Source organism: Silurus meridionalis, chromosome 21 (assembly GCF_014805685.1).
Source record: "Silurus meridionalis isolate SWU-2019-XX chromosome 21, ASM1480568v1, whole genome shotgun sequence".
Taxonomy (NCBI): domain Eukaryota; kingdom Metazoa; phylum Chordata; class Actinopteri; order Siluriformes; family Siluridae; genus Silurus; species Silurus meridionalis.
The window spans coordinates 17148722-17164309 of record NC_060904.1 but is presented as its reverse complement, the minus strand read 5'-3'; the positions used below and the strand labels follow the sequence as shown (position 1 = coordinate 17164309).

At 37.2% G+C, this 15588-nt stretch overlaps 1 protein-coding gene across 1 annotated transcript in view; it reads left to right on the top strand.

Moving 5' to 3' along the window:
• The window catches only part of LOC124403600 (thrombospondin type-1 domain-containing protein 7A), a 96628-nt gene that overhangs the window by 51339 nt on the left and 29701 nt on the right, over positions 1-15588 (top strand). Inside the window, 3 exon segments of the mRNA XM_046877273.1 lie at positions 2952-3107; positions 5300-5503; positions 11214-11408. Of these exon segments, the coding sequence (XP_046733229.1) occupies positions 2952-3107; positions 5300-5503; positions 11214-11408 (555 nt within the window).

Sequence of the window (15588 nt, the reverse complement as noted above, 5' to 3'; positions counted from 1 at the left end):
TGCGTCAAGCAGCAGTAAATATACTGTGGCACTCAAAGGTCTTGTTGATGTCTATCAGAAGTGAAAAATGACTGAGATCCAGCTTTTCATATTTCTCCATAAAAATGATATTCGAAAGATTTGCAAAACTTTTTTTTAAATGAAACCCGGGAATTTGTAGAAATCATAACATCATTAAACAACATTATTAAATAATAACAAACAGGTCTTATATTTGCTCATTTTTGTCATTTTCATAAAGCTGAATTTACAATGTAGAACTTTCCTGTCGCACAAATATACACCATCAATCATTACATTATGACATTATAACATTATAAGCGGTGAAGTGAATAACACTGATTTTCTCTTATACATCAGGCAGCAAGTGAACATTTTGTCCTCATAGTTGATGTTAGAAACAGGAAAAATAGGCGTAAGGATTTGAGAGAGTTTGACAAATTGTGACGTCTAGACGACTGGGTCAGAGCATCTCCAAAACTGCAGCTTTTTTGTGGGATGTTCCCGGTCTGCAGTGGTCATCTATCAAAAGTGCTCCAAGGAAGGAACAGTGATGAACCGAGGCTCACGTGGGGAGCGAAGGAGGGTCCGTGTGTTCCAATCCAACAAACGAGCTCCTGTAGCTCAAACTGCCGAAGAAGTTCATGCTGTTAATGCTCGATGGGTAACGACTGTTTTAGCAGGGGGACCAACACAATATTAGACAGATTGGTATATAAAAATATATTAAGAGCTCTTAGGGAGAAATATTTCCAGATATTTAGCACCAACATGCATTATACAGTCACATGATCATTTCACTTCATTAGCTTTTAAATGAATCTAGCCCCATGCTGCTGTGATACATAGCACCCAAGCAGTAGGTCATAGAAATCTGTTATTTTAACCATCTTTAAAGCTCTATTTTTGTTTAAAATGATGTTTTAGTTTAATATTTTTATTGGCTATGATTCAAAAATAAAAAGGAGCCATTTCAGCCAGTAAAATAGGCTATTTCTTTAAAGGTAGTGCATGAAATTTGTGATAAATCTTGAAAATTTGCATGCTGTAAAAAACAATTAGTTACGAGTTGATATCTGAGGCTTTGTGTGACATATTAGACATTTTATTGGATTAAAACCACTGGTGGACATTTTGGTGCATTGTAACCGCATGTGCCAATTTGTACTATAGAAATATTAATGTATTATTATAAAATATAAACATGTGACCTTCTGACCAATCAGAATCGAGAGTGTTAGGACTGTATACAAACTCTATGCAAAGAATTGTGTATAACGATTCTATTATAATGAGACAATCCAATCTGCACCCTGAGTCGGTTTTTGCATAATGTTTATTGCATATTATTGAATAAACTGAATCAAATAAATGAATTGAATGAATGAATTGAATACAATTTTTTATTTGTTTATCAAAAACATTGATAAATAAAACCGTCCTCAGTGGTGGAGTCTTGGCTTTGGCCCTTTACTGTAGATATAATGAGTTCTCTATGGACTGATGCTGCTGTGTGAGAAATAATCAGTCATGACAGTGATAGACAGGGTGTGTGTGTGTGTGTGTGTGTGTGTGTGTGTGTGTGTGTGTGTGTGTGTGTGTGTGTTTGGCGCTGTATGGACTAGATGTTCTGTAATTAATGCTTATAAATTTGCCGTATAAATTAAACCTTTACCGCTTATATGCTAGGCTATGGTCTGTGTCTAGACATGATTCTCGTGTCTAGACAGTCGTTATGAATGAAAGCATCTTCTGGTGGAAATTCAGCAGAACATTTCTTCCAAAAACATTCAAATTATATTTATAAGTAGGTTTGTTTACATGCATAACACTTTATAATGCCTATAGTATCTCCTAGTTAGCTTTATAAATTGCTAAGTATCCTGATGTTTTAAACTCATATCCTCATAATTTATGAAATGTTATTGAATCGGATATAATGAAGTCACATGGTCGTGCTTAATAACATGTTACAGTATGTAACCTGTAATTTATAGTTAATGGTTTATGAAGGATTATAAAACCTGATATTATGATGTTATAATCCTCATTCTTAATAAAGCACTACATGACCTGACATGATTTGATTGATGTAAACTATACTGTACGCTGATCATTATAAGGACTTGTGCATGCTGTACATGTGTTCGTATTGCATATTTTTTATTTATTTTAATGAATAAGTTGTAAGTGGTTATAACATGTGACTTTGCTAGCTTCACCTCTCTTGTTCTTACACAGGGTTCATAATCGCTAGTTTTTAAATTAACAGCATGTACATGATTTGTCCCTGTGTGTGTTTGTGTGTTTGTGTGTGCATGCGTGCGTGCATGCATGATATAGTAGGAGTGTGTATTTTTTCTGCACCAGAGTTTTGATTACACACAAACGTCTGCTCCGGGGCTCCAGGCCATCTGGCAATGTAAACAAGTACAACCTGGTGAAGCCTGGCATTAATTTGGGCCTTGATCCGCCGATCTCGCGCTGCCACACGCTCGTTAGCATTCTTAGCCCCATTAATTTCATACTGAGGGAAAGCAATTAGGCACACCCATTTCCCCAGAGATGTGAAGGATTGCTGTCATTTTGTTATTTTCAAGCCTTCGGGATTAAGCCTATGAGGAGCAGGAGCAATCGAGATTGGACATCCTTGTGACGGGGGTTCTGCCTGACATCGCAAGCGGTCGTGGCGTCTCAGAAAACCCTTTTTCGCCTTCTCTAAGACACAAGCTATTTTAGCTTGTAAACAAAAAGTGTCTTAGACAATGCATTTGTATTCGTGTGTAAAAATATTACCCTGAGAAGAAGTTTTTGGGTTTTAATTCTTCATAAAGATCTACAATTAATCGTTTTATCATCATTTTTGACTCTACAGACTCTAACATTGTCTAAATTTGTCTGCTGTGGGTGTTTTGAATAAGTGCATTTATGTGTGTGTGCTTGCCTTACAGCACCTCAGCCAGTGGACAGCCAGCTGTGTGTGGGTCCTATGCCGAGTACCAGCCAGATGTGCCACATCTCCTGCCCTGTGGAGTGTGAGGTGTCTCCGTGGGGGGCCTGGGGGCCGTGTACTTTTGAGAACTGCAATGACCAAACTGTGAAGAAAGGTAGTTCCTCTTATTCACACAGGAACACACATACACACATTGTTAAATGTTTACACATGCGAGAAATATAGGAAACATTTTATTAGTTTATAGGCTATAAAAATTACCATATTGGGTATCATTTAAATGATAGTGTCAGGTAGTATAATACATAAATTCATGTTAAAATATAAATTCTTTTTTAATATGTGTACTGCACAGCCAGTGATTGCACAGTGTTATAGCCAGAGCTTGAGCTTGAGTGTGTGGAAACAAAAGGTAATTAAATAATGAATTGAAAATGAAAACTCAGTTGCACGCGTTTTATAATGAATGTCAAGGTAGACTTATGCTCATGTCCACTGTCTCAAGAGATAATATTCTCAACCCTAATGAACAACTTTGGGATGAATTGGAAAACTAAAATCTCCCCAGGCCTCCTCACCTCACCTACATTAGCACCTGACTCTACGAACACCCTTGTAGCTGAAACATCTTCCCAGAATTGTAAAGCTTATTATATCAGTAAATGGAGATTAAATGTGGAATGTGATGTTCAGAAATGTAACAGGTCACGTGTCCACAAACTTTTGACAGTATTGTGTAGTTCATTTAACCTTGAAGTTAAATCTCATTTACACTCTGAAAGGGAACAACTTTTTATCCTTCGCCATTTCTTTTTATTTTCCAGTCTCCTTTCAGGCGATTTATCTTTTTCATTATTCATTTATTGAACAATTACACTAAAACACCATGTGAGAATAAATCTGGCCGAACATTCGAGGGTGTGAATGTGAATGAAAATGAGACGTCGTTCAGGCCTCAGTCCGTGTCACAGAAATAAAATTCATCGTATTCAACTTCAAGAAAAGCTGCTATTTTGCAGCCTGCAGACATTTTTTTTTAATGGCGTGAAATCAAAGAAGATTCATTACGGCTCCTGTTCTGGAATAAAGTTGCTCCGATCATTTTGACCTCAGAGCCCCGGAAACACCTCGAAGGGACTCTAAATGAAATCATTTGTGATGTCAAGTCGGATTTAAAACAGAATAAGAAATATTTTATAGCTTATAGTCAGTGTTCTGTACCATAATCACATAGATAATAGATTTATAATCACACTCTTGATGTCACCCAAATGAGGATGGGTTCCCCTTTTGAGTCTGGTTCCTCTCAAGGTTTCTTCCTCATAACATCTAAGGGAGTTTTTCCTTCACCACAGTTGCCATGGCTGCTCATCAGGGATAAACACACATCATTCACCTTCACCCTTAAAATTCTGTAAAGCTGCTTTGAGACAATGTCTGTTGTAAAAAGCGCTATAGAAATAAAATTGACTTGACTCGACTTTTTTCATTAATTTCTTTAATATTATTTAATTATAATTTATTATTCATCATGAATTATTTAATGCTTAGGAACATCTGATTAGATTTTTTTCTTAATAATTGAACTGCATTTCTTTATATGGAGACACTGCAGTGATGCACAAGTACATTTTTCTTTTATAATTTTTTTAGTTTTCTGCATTTATGTAATTATTTATTACAGAACAATATGTTTTACTTTTTATCATTTTATTGTTAAATTTAATGTTGTGTTAATGTTATTTCCTGTTAACTCTTATAATACAGTGGACGTACTGCAAATAACATTATTTTTCTGAATATGTCAGAAATAAATTCACTTTTAGCTTTACTTCTGATTCTTACTAGGCACTGACACTGGAGACTCCTTCCATAAATGTTAACCAACATTCTTTGACATAAAACTACATTTATACACACACGTTTTTTTTGTTGTTTTGTTTTTGTTTTTTTAATTTCTCAATTTCAAGTTATTATTTACTTGTAGAAACAATGGCCAAGCTCCTGTTCCTGGAATTGACACCTTCTGACCAATCAGAATTAAGAATTATATAGTTCTGTGTAAAAAAAATTAAATAAAGAATAATACTGAACACTTGTATTCAGAAGTGAAATATGGGCTTTCGTGTGGGGGTATAAACTTTTGCACTCAGCTGTCAGCGTGATATTTGGAGTAAAAATATTCAGTAAAAATATTACAGAAAATGGTGATTTGTGACTTTTATAGATCTGCATTTTGTTAATTCTGATCATATTCCTCGTGTATCTGTTTTTCCTCTCAGCTCATCAGACATCTTTATGCTCGAGTTCTCTCGGATAATTAACTGTAAAAAACGTCTGTTTCAGGTTTCAAATTCCGACGGCGGAAGATCGCAAACTTCCCGACGGGAGGTGAGGGCAGCTGTGCACACCTGGTGGAGGCCACGCCCTGTGATGAGCCCAGCTGTTTCAGATGGCAGGTGCTCGGGCTGGATTTGTGTATACCTGCCGAGGACACGGACTGCGGGCCGGGAAGTCAGCTTCCTCAAATCCTCTGCGTCAACACTGATGGTGAGCAGCGACACACTTCAGCTTCACATTAAACACATCCAGTATTAAAGATATGAAGACATTATAATATATACATTATATGGACAAAGGTTTGTAAACATCTAAGCATAATATTGCTATGTGCTTCTTTTTGAACATCCCATTACACATTAATTGCCCTCTTGTAATAAGATGTTCCACTAGATTTTGTGGAGATTTGTAGAAATTCATTCAGCCAAGGGTATTAGTAAAGTCAGGTACTGATGTAGGTGAGGTGATGCAGAGCTCTATAGCAGGAGATCTTCCACTCCAACCCACGTAAAGCTTCATGAAGCTAGCTTTAAACGGGTTTGGATCTCCTAGTTCAAAAAAGACATCTACAATTGTGTGCCTCCAAATTTGTGGGAACATTCGGTGGCAAATCCACATATGGCTGGAAAGAGCTTGTGTCCCAAAACTTTTGTCTATATAGTGCATACTGCATGTACGCAAATTGAAGCAACAAATATTTCTAATCATATTAATGCTACATACATGAAAGGGAAAGTTTATGAAAGGGAAAGTTTATAGGACTGTGGTGAGACCTGAGATGTTGTATGGATTAGAGACAGTGGCATTGAGTAAAAGACAGGAGGCGGAGCTGGAGGTAGTAGAGCTGAAGATGTTAAGGTTTTCGTTGACTAGGATGGACAAGATAAGAAATGAGTTTATTAGAGGGACAGCCCATGTAGGACGTTTGGAAGACAAGGTGAGGAAGTTGAGATTTGGACATGTGCAGAGGAGGGACATGGGGAATATCGGTAGAAGAATGCTGAGGATGGAGCCACCAGGAAGGAGGAAAAGAGGAAGACCAAGGAGGAGGTTCATGGATGTGGTGTGGGAAGACATGCAGGTAGTTGGTGTGAAAGAGGCAGATGTAGAGGACAGGGTGGTATGGAGACGGATGATCCGCTGTGGCGCCCCCTAATGGGAGAAGCCGAAAGAAGAAGAAGAAGATTAATGCTACATACTGTATGCTCCGTATTCAATTTCTATTAACAAATCAGAATACAGAATTTAGCAGCTCTATGCTACTGACATTATCATTTAAATAGCAGCTCATTAGCCAGTGTTTATTCTCTCATATTCTTGCAAAGCAAAAACATCTGCAGACTTTCCAGATGTGGCCTACCACATAGGGCGTCAAATCTGCCGTCAAAGCCGCAAGAGCGCTCGTAACTCACTACGAGCGTCTAATAAATGAATAATTTGAATCTCTGCGCTTTTTATTTTCTGAGATTCTGAAAAAAACTGTAGTGAGAATGAGAATCCGCTGCACGTGAAATGAAACGTTCCGTTGAGAGCCAGAGCTTTACTCCACCATCTGTGACCAGCAGGAGTTTTAAGAATAGGCTTTTATTTTCTCTGCTAAAATGTTCCACTGTTATGTTGGAAGGTTTTGTTGTTCAGACGGGTTTTTAGGCACTTGTGTGTCTGGGAAAATGTTTCAAATGCTTTCAGAGTTCTTTCGTTTGGTGGCACCAGAAAAAAAAAATATCGAGGTATTTTGGTGGGCTTGCTTTATATTCACTATTTTGTTGCTCTTTGGTATAATGAGTTTTTTCTTTTAATACCCACTTCCTTTTAAAAAAACTTTTTTATGTTTAAACTTTTCAGAGCACAATCTGTAAATTATTTTTAGGGGGCCAAGCACCAATAGTGCATAGGCATCTTATTGTTATTTTACACTACATGGACGAAGGTGGGCAATGTTTTTTTGAAGATCCCATTCCACATTCAGTCTCCATTTGCTGTTATAGTAACCTCCACTCTTCTGGGAAGATGTTCAAATAGATTTTGGAGTGTGCTTGTGGAGATTTGTGCTCATTCATCCACATGGATGTTAGTAAATATTGTAAGGAGCTCTAGCAGGAGATCTTCCACTCCAATACATGGGAAGCAGATCTTCATGAAGCTGGCTTTGTGCACAGGGGCATTGTTATGTTAGAACAGGTTTGGAACACCTAGTTCTAATGATGAAAAAATGTCATGCTCCTGCATCCAAAGAGACGTCTTATACAGTTGTGTGTGTCCAACTTTGTGTTTGGGAAAGAACCTCATATGGCTGGAAACGTCAGGTGTCCTAGTACATTTGTTCATATAGTGTATATGAATATAATGTAAATGCTATTTTTATATTGCATTGACGATGTAAACACTTGATGAGAGAGAAGAGAAACGGTACTTCGACTCCTCTGCATGTCTGCACATAAGGTGGCATTTGCAAATTTAACCCTTGAACCTTGAACCTAAATGGTAAATAATACTAACTTTAACTTTCTTGTGATTATTAAAGTAACAGTTGTGTCTGCTCATCAAGTCCCTTATACAATTATTAAAGTATAATTTCTAATTCTTATTTATTTTAAAGTTCAGTATTTGTATTATTATTAAATTAGAAAATATTAAAATAATATTAAGTGTAAATTTGATAAACAGTTTTCATTTTATAATACTAATACATTTCTGTAAATTGTAATGATTGTTAATCGCTTTAATTAATCAACAACTCTAGTGTTTAATTTTATAACGAAACTTGGCGGACACTTGATATTTTGTTCTCGTTTCTCATATTGCTATGAGGGAAAGTTAACAGCTTCTCAGCTTCTTGTTCTTCCCTGGTGGAGCTGGTTGTGATATTTGGCTTTAATGGAAATGTAAGAAGGTTCACTCACACAAACACACACTTGCTGAAGTCGAACACATCTCGAGGGAGTTGGCCAAAAACCTTGTACAAACTAAAAACCTTGAAAAGTCTGACACTAAAAGGTATTTTAAACTACACACACACACACACACACACACACACACACACACACACACACACACACACACAATGCACACATTTATACCACGATTTCATCATAAAATAGGTCATGCTTTTCAGTGATGAGTAAAGTAGAAGGGCGGCTTTATTACAACCTCCAGGCGTTTGACATTTACTCGCGTTTGCTCTCTGACAGGGCTTCGAGTTTTCCTCCGTAATTCCGCCGAGCACAGGATTTCTCTCACAGTTTTACCCTTACGCTTCTCTAACAGTAGCTACAGCGGATCGACTTCTAGCCCATGCGTTGATGAAAATCAATTTGTTCATTTGTTTGGGTTTTTTCTTTTACCTTTGCTGTATCGATAGAAATGATGTTTATGAAGCGCGATTACAAGCGAACGCTCAGAATTGTGCGATCGATGTGATATCAGCAGCATTGTTGTCCTGAAGAGAACACGTCTTGAAGATTTTTATATAGAGTTTTTTTATATGTTATACGGACTGGTGTGTGTGCTTTTTTTAAACATCTCATTCCACATTTATCCCCATTTTGTTGTTATAATAACTATAATTTGGAGTGCAATTGTTAGAAAAGTTAACCAAACACTGACACTGGAGACTCCTTCTGTAAATTTGACATTAAATATCAAAAATTTTGAAAAAAAATGGATCATTTCCTATCAGCCACTGGACCTTCATGTTGCCAGTCACATGCTACACCTACACTTATTTCCTACCTGATTAGTGTCACTATTGTTTTAAAGTGTTCCTTTACAATGTTTTCTTGTCTAATGAATGTAAATTAGTGTTTTGGTTATTTGATTTGTATATATACATTTGCACTAAGAATTAAATGATCTGCATTTACATCCACCTTCATCTTGCCATATGACAGCATGAGAACCAACACATTAATATTCACATAAACCCTATGAAAAACATCTTCTGACCAATCAGAATCCAGAATCCAGGAACAAAACCACACTTCCTTTATTATCCCACCACGATTTACGGACCTGCCAAAAGATAAAATAAATAGATACAGGTTCAGGATATAGCGAGGAGGAAACTCGGCATCTGTAATACTAGATAAAGACAAATCATTGAGGAAATTAAATAATAAAACATACGGAAGAACAATCAGCGTATCGCTGCCATAGGCTACAATTAGGATCAAGTTCAGGAGTGGATTCTATCTTTTTTTTTTCTATTTTCTCCCGGGAAGCTTTTCATTTTCAGAAATTCAGATTTTTCATTTTTTTGGGATAATGATGCTAAAATACCAAAAGTCAATTATTTTTATTATTATTATTATTATTATTATTATTATTATTATTATTATTTAAATTATTATTTCAGCAGCTTAAATCCTAAAAACATGGAACAGAATAATAAATATGTAATTTCATTATAATATGAATGACTGCAGCTTTGTTTGTTCCCATTTTTATGCTTTTTTGTTATTCAAAACTGGGTCAATGTTAAAAAAGAAAAATACAAATGTGTAATGGTGTCTTTTAAAACCATCAAAATCAGGTCTGAAGTTTCATCCTGTACATGCCATGAATAATAGATGTGTTTTCAGAAGCTCATGGGAGCTTTGAATCTATGCCTTCATCTATTTCAGGCCCTGATTAACACTTCACTCTTTCGCGTTCTGCATGTTTGTTTTTAGTCTCGTTTTTATAACGTGTTATTGTTGTATTACCTACAGTGTGTACTGGAAATGTATGAATACTTCATTTTGTATTCTGTGCATAATGCAGTTTTCCAGTAACATTTTCCTGAGCATGCTTGACCTTCATTTCTGTAGCATTTCCTCAAAACAAAATGTTTTTACATTTATGGCATTTACGGCTTTATCCTGATCCACTTACATCTCATTTATACAACTGAGCAGCAGAGGGTTAAAAGGCCATGCTCAAGGGCCAGCAGGAGCGGCTTGGTGGTCTTAACATTTAAAGTTACAACATTTTGATCAGAAATTTATTTCATAACAAATTCAATTACATTTTATTTATTTATGACTGTGGTGAGGAACTCCCTAAGACAAAGAAACTTTAAAGAGAACCAGTCTCCAAAGTCAACCCGTCCTCATCCTCAACACCAGAAATCAATTCGTTATGACATGCTCAGTGGTTAGGCATTGGACTCTGGATTGGAAGGTCATAAGTTTAAATCTCAGCACCACCAAGGTGCCACTGCTGGGCCCTTGAACAAGACCTTCAACTGCTCAGGTGTAAGTCACTCTGGATAATGGCGAAAATTGCGTACCAAATTCTATAAATGTAGATATACATTGTTGAGACTGTTGTCAAAGGGACAAAATCGGCAGCAGGCAAACTCGGAATCAATAAACAGGCAAGAAGTCAGGTGCTCAAAAAAAACAAGAAATTGGAGAAAAAGCTAAAATCAGGAACACTGTACTGAAACAGGCTGAGATTAAAGTGACAAACTCAGGCTTCGTAATGACAGAGACAAAAGGCAACTGAGCGTAGACTTCATGGTGCATGAAAGTCCTTTTAAAATGTGGCGGTGAGTGTTTGTGTGTAATTGGGAACAGGTGTAACTCATTTAATGGAAGGGATTGGGTTTGTATGTCCTAAGAGTTGCCATGTCTGAAAACCACAGCATGTGTTGGTAAACAGAATTCACTGATCCAGCATTAATACATTGTTATTTCTATTGTAATTCACGAGAAAGAAAAACCATTGTGTGTCATTTTGTGTAAATTTTGTGTAATGTAATTTTGTGACATTTTCAGGTCAGTTTGCTTTAAGCATTCTTGTATCTTGGTATTATGGCAAGTTACATTTGTATTTTTGTCTGATAAACTTGACATTAATGTCAAGTACATTATGTATTTAGATAGATAGATAGATTGAAAGACATTGTAATTACAATATAAAATTCCTGTGATTTCAGGTAACGCAGTGAAAGAGGAGCAGTGTGACGAAACGTTGCTTCCTGGACCCGTCTCCTGTGTTGTCCCGTGTCCTAATGACTGCGTCCTCAGCCCCTGGACGTCCTGGTCAACCTGCTCACAGACATGTTCAAGCAAAACAGCCGAGGGCAAGCAGACAAGAACGAGAGCCATTCTGGCTTATGGTGCTCGAGAAGGTATCACGGAGGACCTCCTGATACATTGGTGTACTAGTGCAATAGAAGATTCCAAGTAAATCAGAGTAGAATGTGCTATCTAGAGGATCCCAAAATCCTGTCAGGTTACCTCATGTTAGCCACCTAACTAGCTGTTAATTATAAGGTTAAAAATATTTATGAAAATCATCTAAGATTACCTTATGTTAGCAATCTAGCTATCTGTTAACTGTAAGGTGAAATAAACATATAAAAAATATAAACCAGAAATCCTGTCAGATTAGCTTGTGTTAGTCATGAAGAAATATGAATTTGTTTTGTAAATGATTTGTTTGTCTAACTATGCTATGAAGATTAGAAACACTTCTAAATTTGATTTAAAAATCCTCTCAGAATTCCTGTCTGAGTAACATATGTTAGCTGATTAGCAGTAAAGGCCATGAATTTGGTTTAAGTAAATTTGTCAGGGTTTATGTTTAGCCATTTTATTACCTTTCTGATAAGCAAATCAAAACAAAATTTGCTAGCTGCGTTCGTGCTTACAGTGACACACTATCACACCAGCGGCTTGTTCTTTGAATGCCTTCTTACCTCACCTACATCAGCACTTTACCATGCGATCTAAAAGAAATCTAGTGAAACATTTCTTCAGTAGATGAAGAATGTTATAACAGGAAATGGTGACTGAATGTGGAATAAGAAGTTCAAAAAGAAGCATGTATATATTTTGGCCATAGATTGAATAGTTAGCTACTTTACAACTATTTTAGCTGCTTTTACAAGCATTGTGAAGGTTATAAATGTTTAGAAATATTAAAAAATTGTTCCAGAAATCCTGTCAGGTTAGCTCATGATAGCTAGCTGGCTAGTGTTCATGTTTATAGGACTAATAATGAATAATATAAACGAACATAACAAAAAACAAATAATACAATACATTATTCATTATAAATCAGATTAGTTTTGATATAAGGATGTAATGTTTTTCTTCCAAGGGCTGTAAAGAATTCAGAGAAAGCTTCCGGAAACTTCTGTGGTATTTTGTGGGCTTTGATTGTTGTTCTAGACGACACATTCAGAAAAAAAGTGGTTATGGAGTCCTTTAGAAATCCCCAGGAAGTCATTACACAAGCAAAAAAGCACAATAGTGGCATGCAGCATCCTCGACGACATCGACGATGAACGCACCTTGTGCCGGGTCATTTCCTCCGACGGGTTTGTTTGGAGAAATCATTTTCACAAAAGTGCCCTTGGATTATTTGCCGTTCAGAGGACAAGCTTTACTTTCATCTTTATCGTAAGTATGTGCTGTCTGCTCGGCGCTCTCTGCAGACGTCTCGGCCGCTTCCTAATGGAGGACACGCACACTAAACACACCAAATCATGCAGAAAGGCCCTTTATGCATTATGGATGTCTTTGAATATAGTTTTGAGTGAGACGCCGGAAAGACTGAAATTTATACAGCAAACAGAGATAAAAAAAAAAAAAAAGATGATGTGATGCATTGACTCTGGACCTTCGAACTTGAACTGCTTTCTTGAAGATCAGGTGTTTGTTCAGAGGTTGAGTTTTTTTTTATTCGAATGGCCTTGTTGTGTAGCGAGCCTGTATAAAAAAGCCAAAAATACAAGCACTTGTTCTCTGTTTTCACGCTGAATAATGGTGTCAGTTCTCGCAGCCTTGAAGATACAAAGGTGCGAATTCCAACATAGCAAACAGAACTGGGATCAGCAGAAGGTGTCAACGAACCCATAAAAATTTAACATTTTGCCGAAGATCTTCACCTCGGGTCGGGTCTTGGAGTTGGCTTTTTTTTTTTACCTCAACTTTGCGAATTGTCTTTTATTTCTGAGGATATTTCTTTTTCCAAAATAAGAAAAAATAGATCTTGGAGTAGGGGGTTGTAGTGGTGGTTTCTAGACGAGTTTTGTAACACACCAACAGATGGCAGCGCAAGTCTGCACACACGGTCACAGGGAGCACTAACCTCAGAGTGCCGAAAGACACCGTCCTGTGTAGGTCGGGAGCTGTGCAACTGGTGCTGTACTTACAACGTGTGTTACCACGTTACCTCCTCCCGAAGATGAAGATCTAGCTCAAAGGTTGCCACTGTAGAGATCCATCGCGAATTGCAAAATGCACTTGACATGCTTCAAAAAGAAGACTTCCAGGATACATTCCAGAAGTGGTATGAAAACTGGGAATGCTGCAATGTGACTATTTTGAAGGTGATAGTGTGGAAACGTAGTGTTAGAGAAGTGAAGTAAAAAGTTCAGGCTGGGTGGAGTGGGTGGAGAAGAGTGATAGGAGGAGTGATTTGTGATAGAAGAGTATCTGTGAGAGTGAAAGGGAAAGTTTATAAGACTGTGGTGAGACCTGAGATGTTGTATGGTTTAGAGACAGTGGCATTGAGTAAAAGACAGGAGGTGGAGCTGGAGGTAGCAGCACGACGATGGGCAGGATTAGAAATTAGTTTATTAGAGGGACAGCGCATGTAGGACGTTTTGGAGACAATGTGAGGGAGGTGAGATTAAAATGGTTTGGACATGTGCAGAGGAGGGACATGGGGTATATCGGTAGGAGAATGCTGAGGATAAGGCCACCAGAAAAGAGGGAAAGAGGAAGGCTAAAAAGGAGGTTCATGGATGTGGTGAGGGAAGACATGCAGGTAGTTGGTTTGAAAGAGGCAGATGTAGACGAAGAAGAAGAGTGGAAACTTATAGATGTCAATTTGTAAACAAAGCTGGTCTCGAAACTTCTTGATGCCACCTCGTATAAGGCTTGAGGTAGGTATCCACATATGTAATATGGTCGGAACGTTTTTTATCAAATTATTTAGATCTGGCGAGCAACAAGTTGTTTGTTTTTTGCTTATATATTCTACACAGAGCCCTAATTTCACTGAAAGAGTGATTAGGATTCTCTGAATTCTATGTAAATTAGGTACGACACTGTAACGCAATGAATCTAAATAATTGCCCATTTCGATTCCCTGGACCAGTTCTGTGGAGCATGTTTTGCTATAAAGCATGTTTTCCTATAAAATATCATCTTACACCAATTGTCAGCAGCAGAAAAGCAGAAAAAAAGCCAGTCTTTCACACATAGTGATCTTTTTAAAATTCCTCAGCCTTGCTTTGAAAGACAACACTAGAGCATCAGGTCTCTAGAGACTAAAGTCCTTCAGAGTCGTGTTTTTCTGCGCAGTGGGTGTGCTTTCTCCTTGTTACAGAGCTGCTTTCCTCATCCAGATGGACAGGTCTCGATTTTCGGCACCCCTTCGAGCTGCTCCGTCATCCACAGAGCTGAGAATGTCAGCAATTATGTCAGACACACTCTCATTTCACTGCTGAGGAGCGAGACAGAGGATTGGAGAGTTGTTAAACATTTCCTCTCCTTCCATATAGACAGCAAAAGAAAGCACGAGTGGCGATGTTAAAAAAATCTGGAAATATTATTTATTAAGGAAGGAAATATTGTGTGAGTTTTGACTGTCAGTATTTAATCTTAGATCAAGAAAAGCAAACAAATGTGGATATACACTATATGGACCAAAACTGTGGGCACCTGAGCATGAGATTGATGTGTGCTATCTCATTCCACATTTAGTGTCCATTTACTTTAATAATAACTTCTTCTTCTGGAAAGAGGTTCCACTGGATTTTGAGAATTGTGGAAAATCATTTTGACACAAGGATGTTAGTAAAGTACTGATGTAATGAAGTCAGGAGGTCTGGGGTGCAATCAGCGTTCACATTCGTTCATGAATGTTTTATTCTTCCGCATCCAAAGACGTCCTGTACAATTGTGTGCCTCCAGCTTTGTGGTAACAGTTTGTGGAAGAACCACATGTGGCTGGAACAGTCAGGTGTCACAATAATTTTGTCCATGTAGTCCATTTGAAGTCTATAAGTTCTGGCTGTAAATTTTGTAAATAAATAAATGAATAAATACGCCCTTAAAAATATGTTTAAGTTTTCAATAATTAATTACTGCTCATAAAAATGCTTTTAAAAAGCTTGTCAATAATATAAACATTTATTTTTATGATTTCAGTAATCCTCTCCAGTTACCTCATGTTAGCTAGCTGGAGTATTCATGAATATTTCTGAAAATCATTTGTCCAGGTTTGCCTCATATTAGCAAAAAAGCAGGCAGTTAGCAAGGAAAGTTATTTGTATTTATAAAAACAAAAAGAAA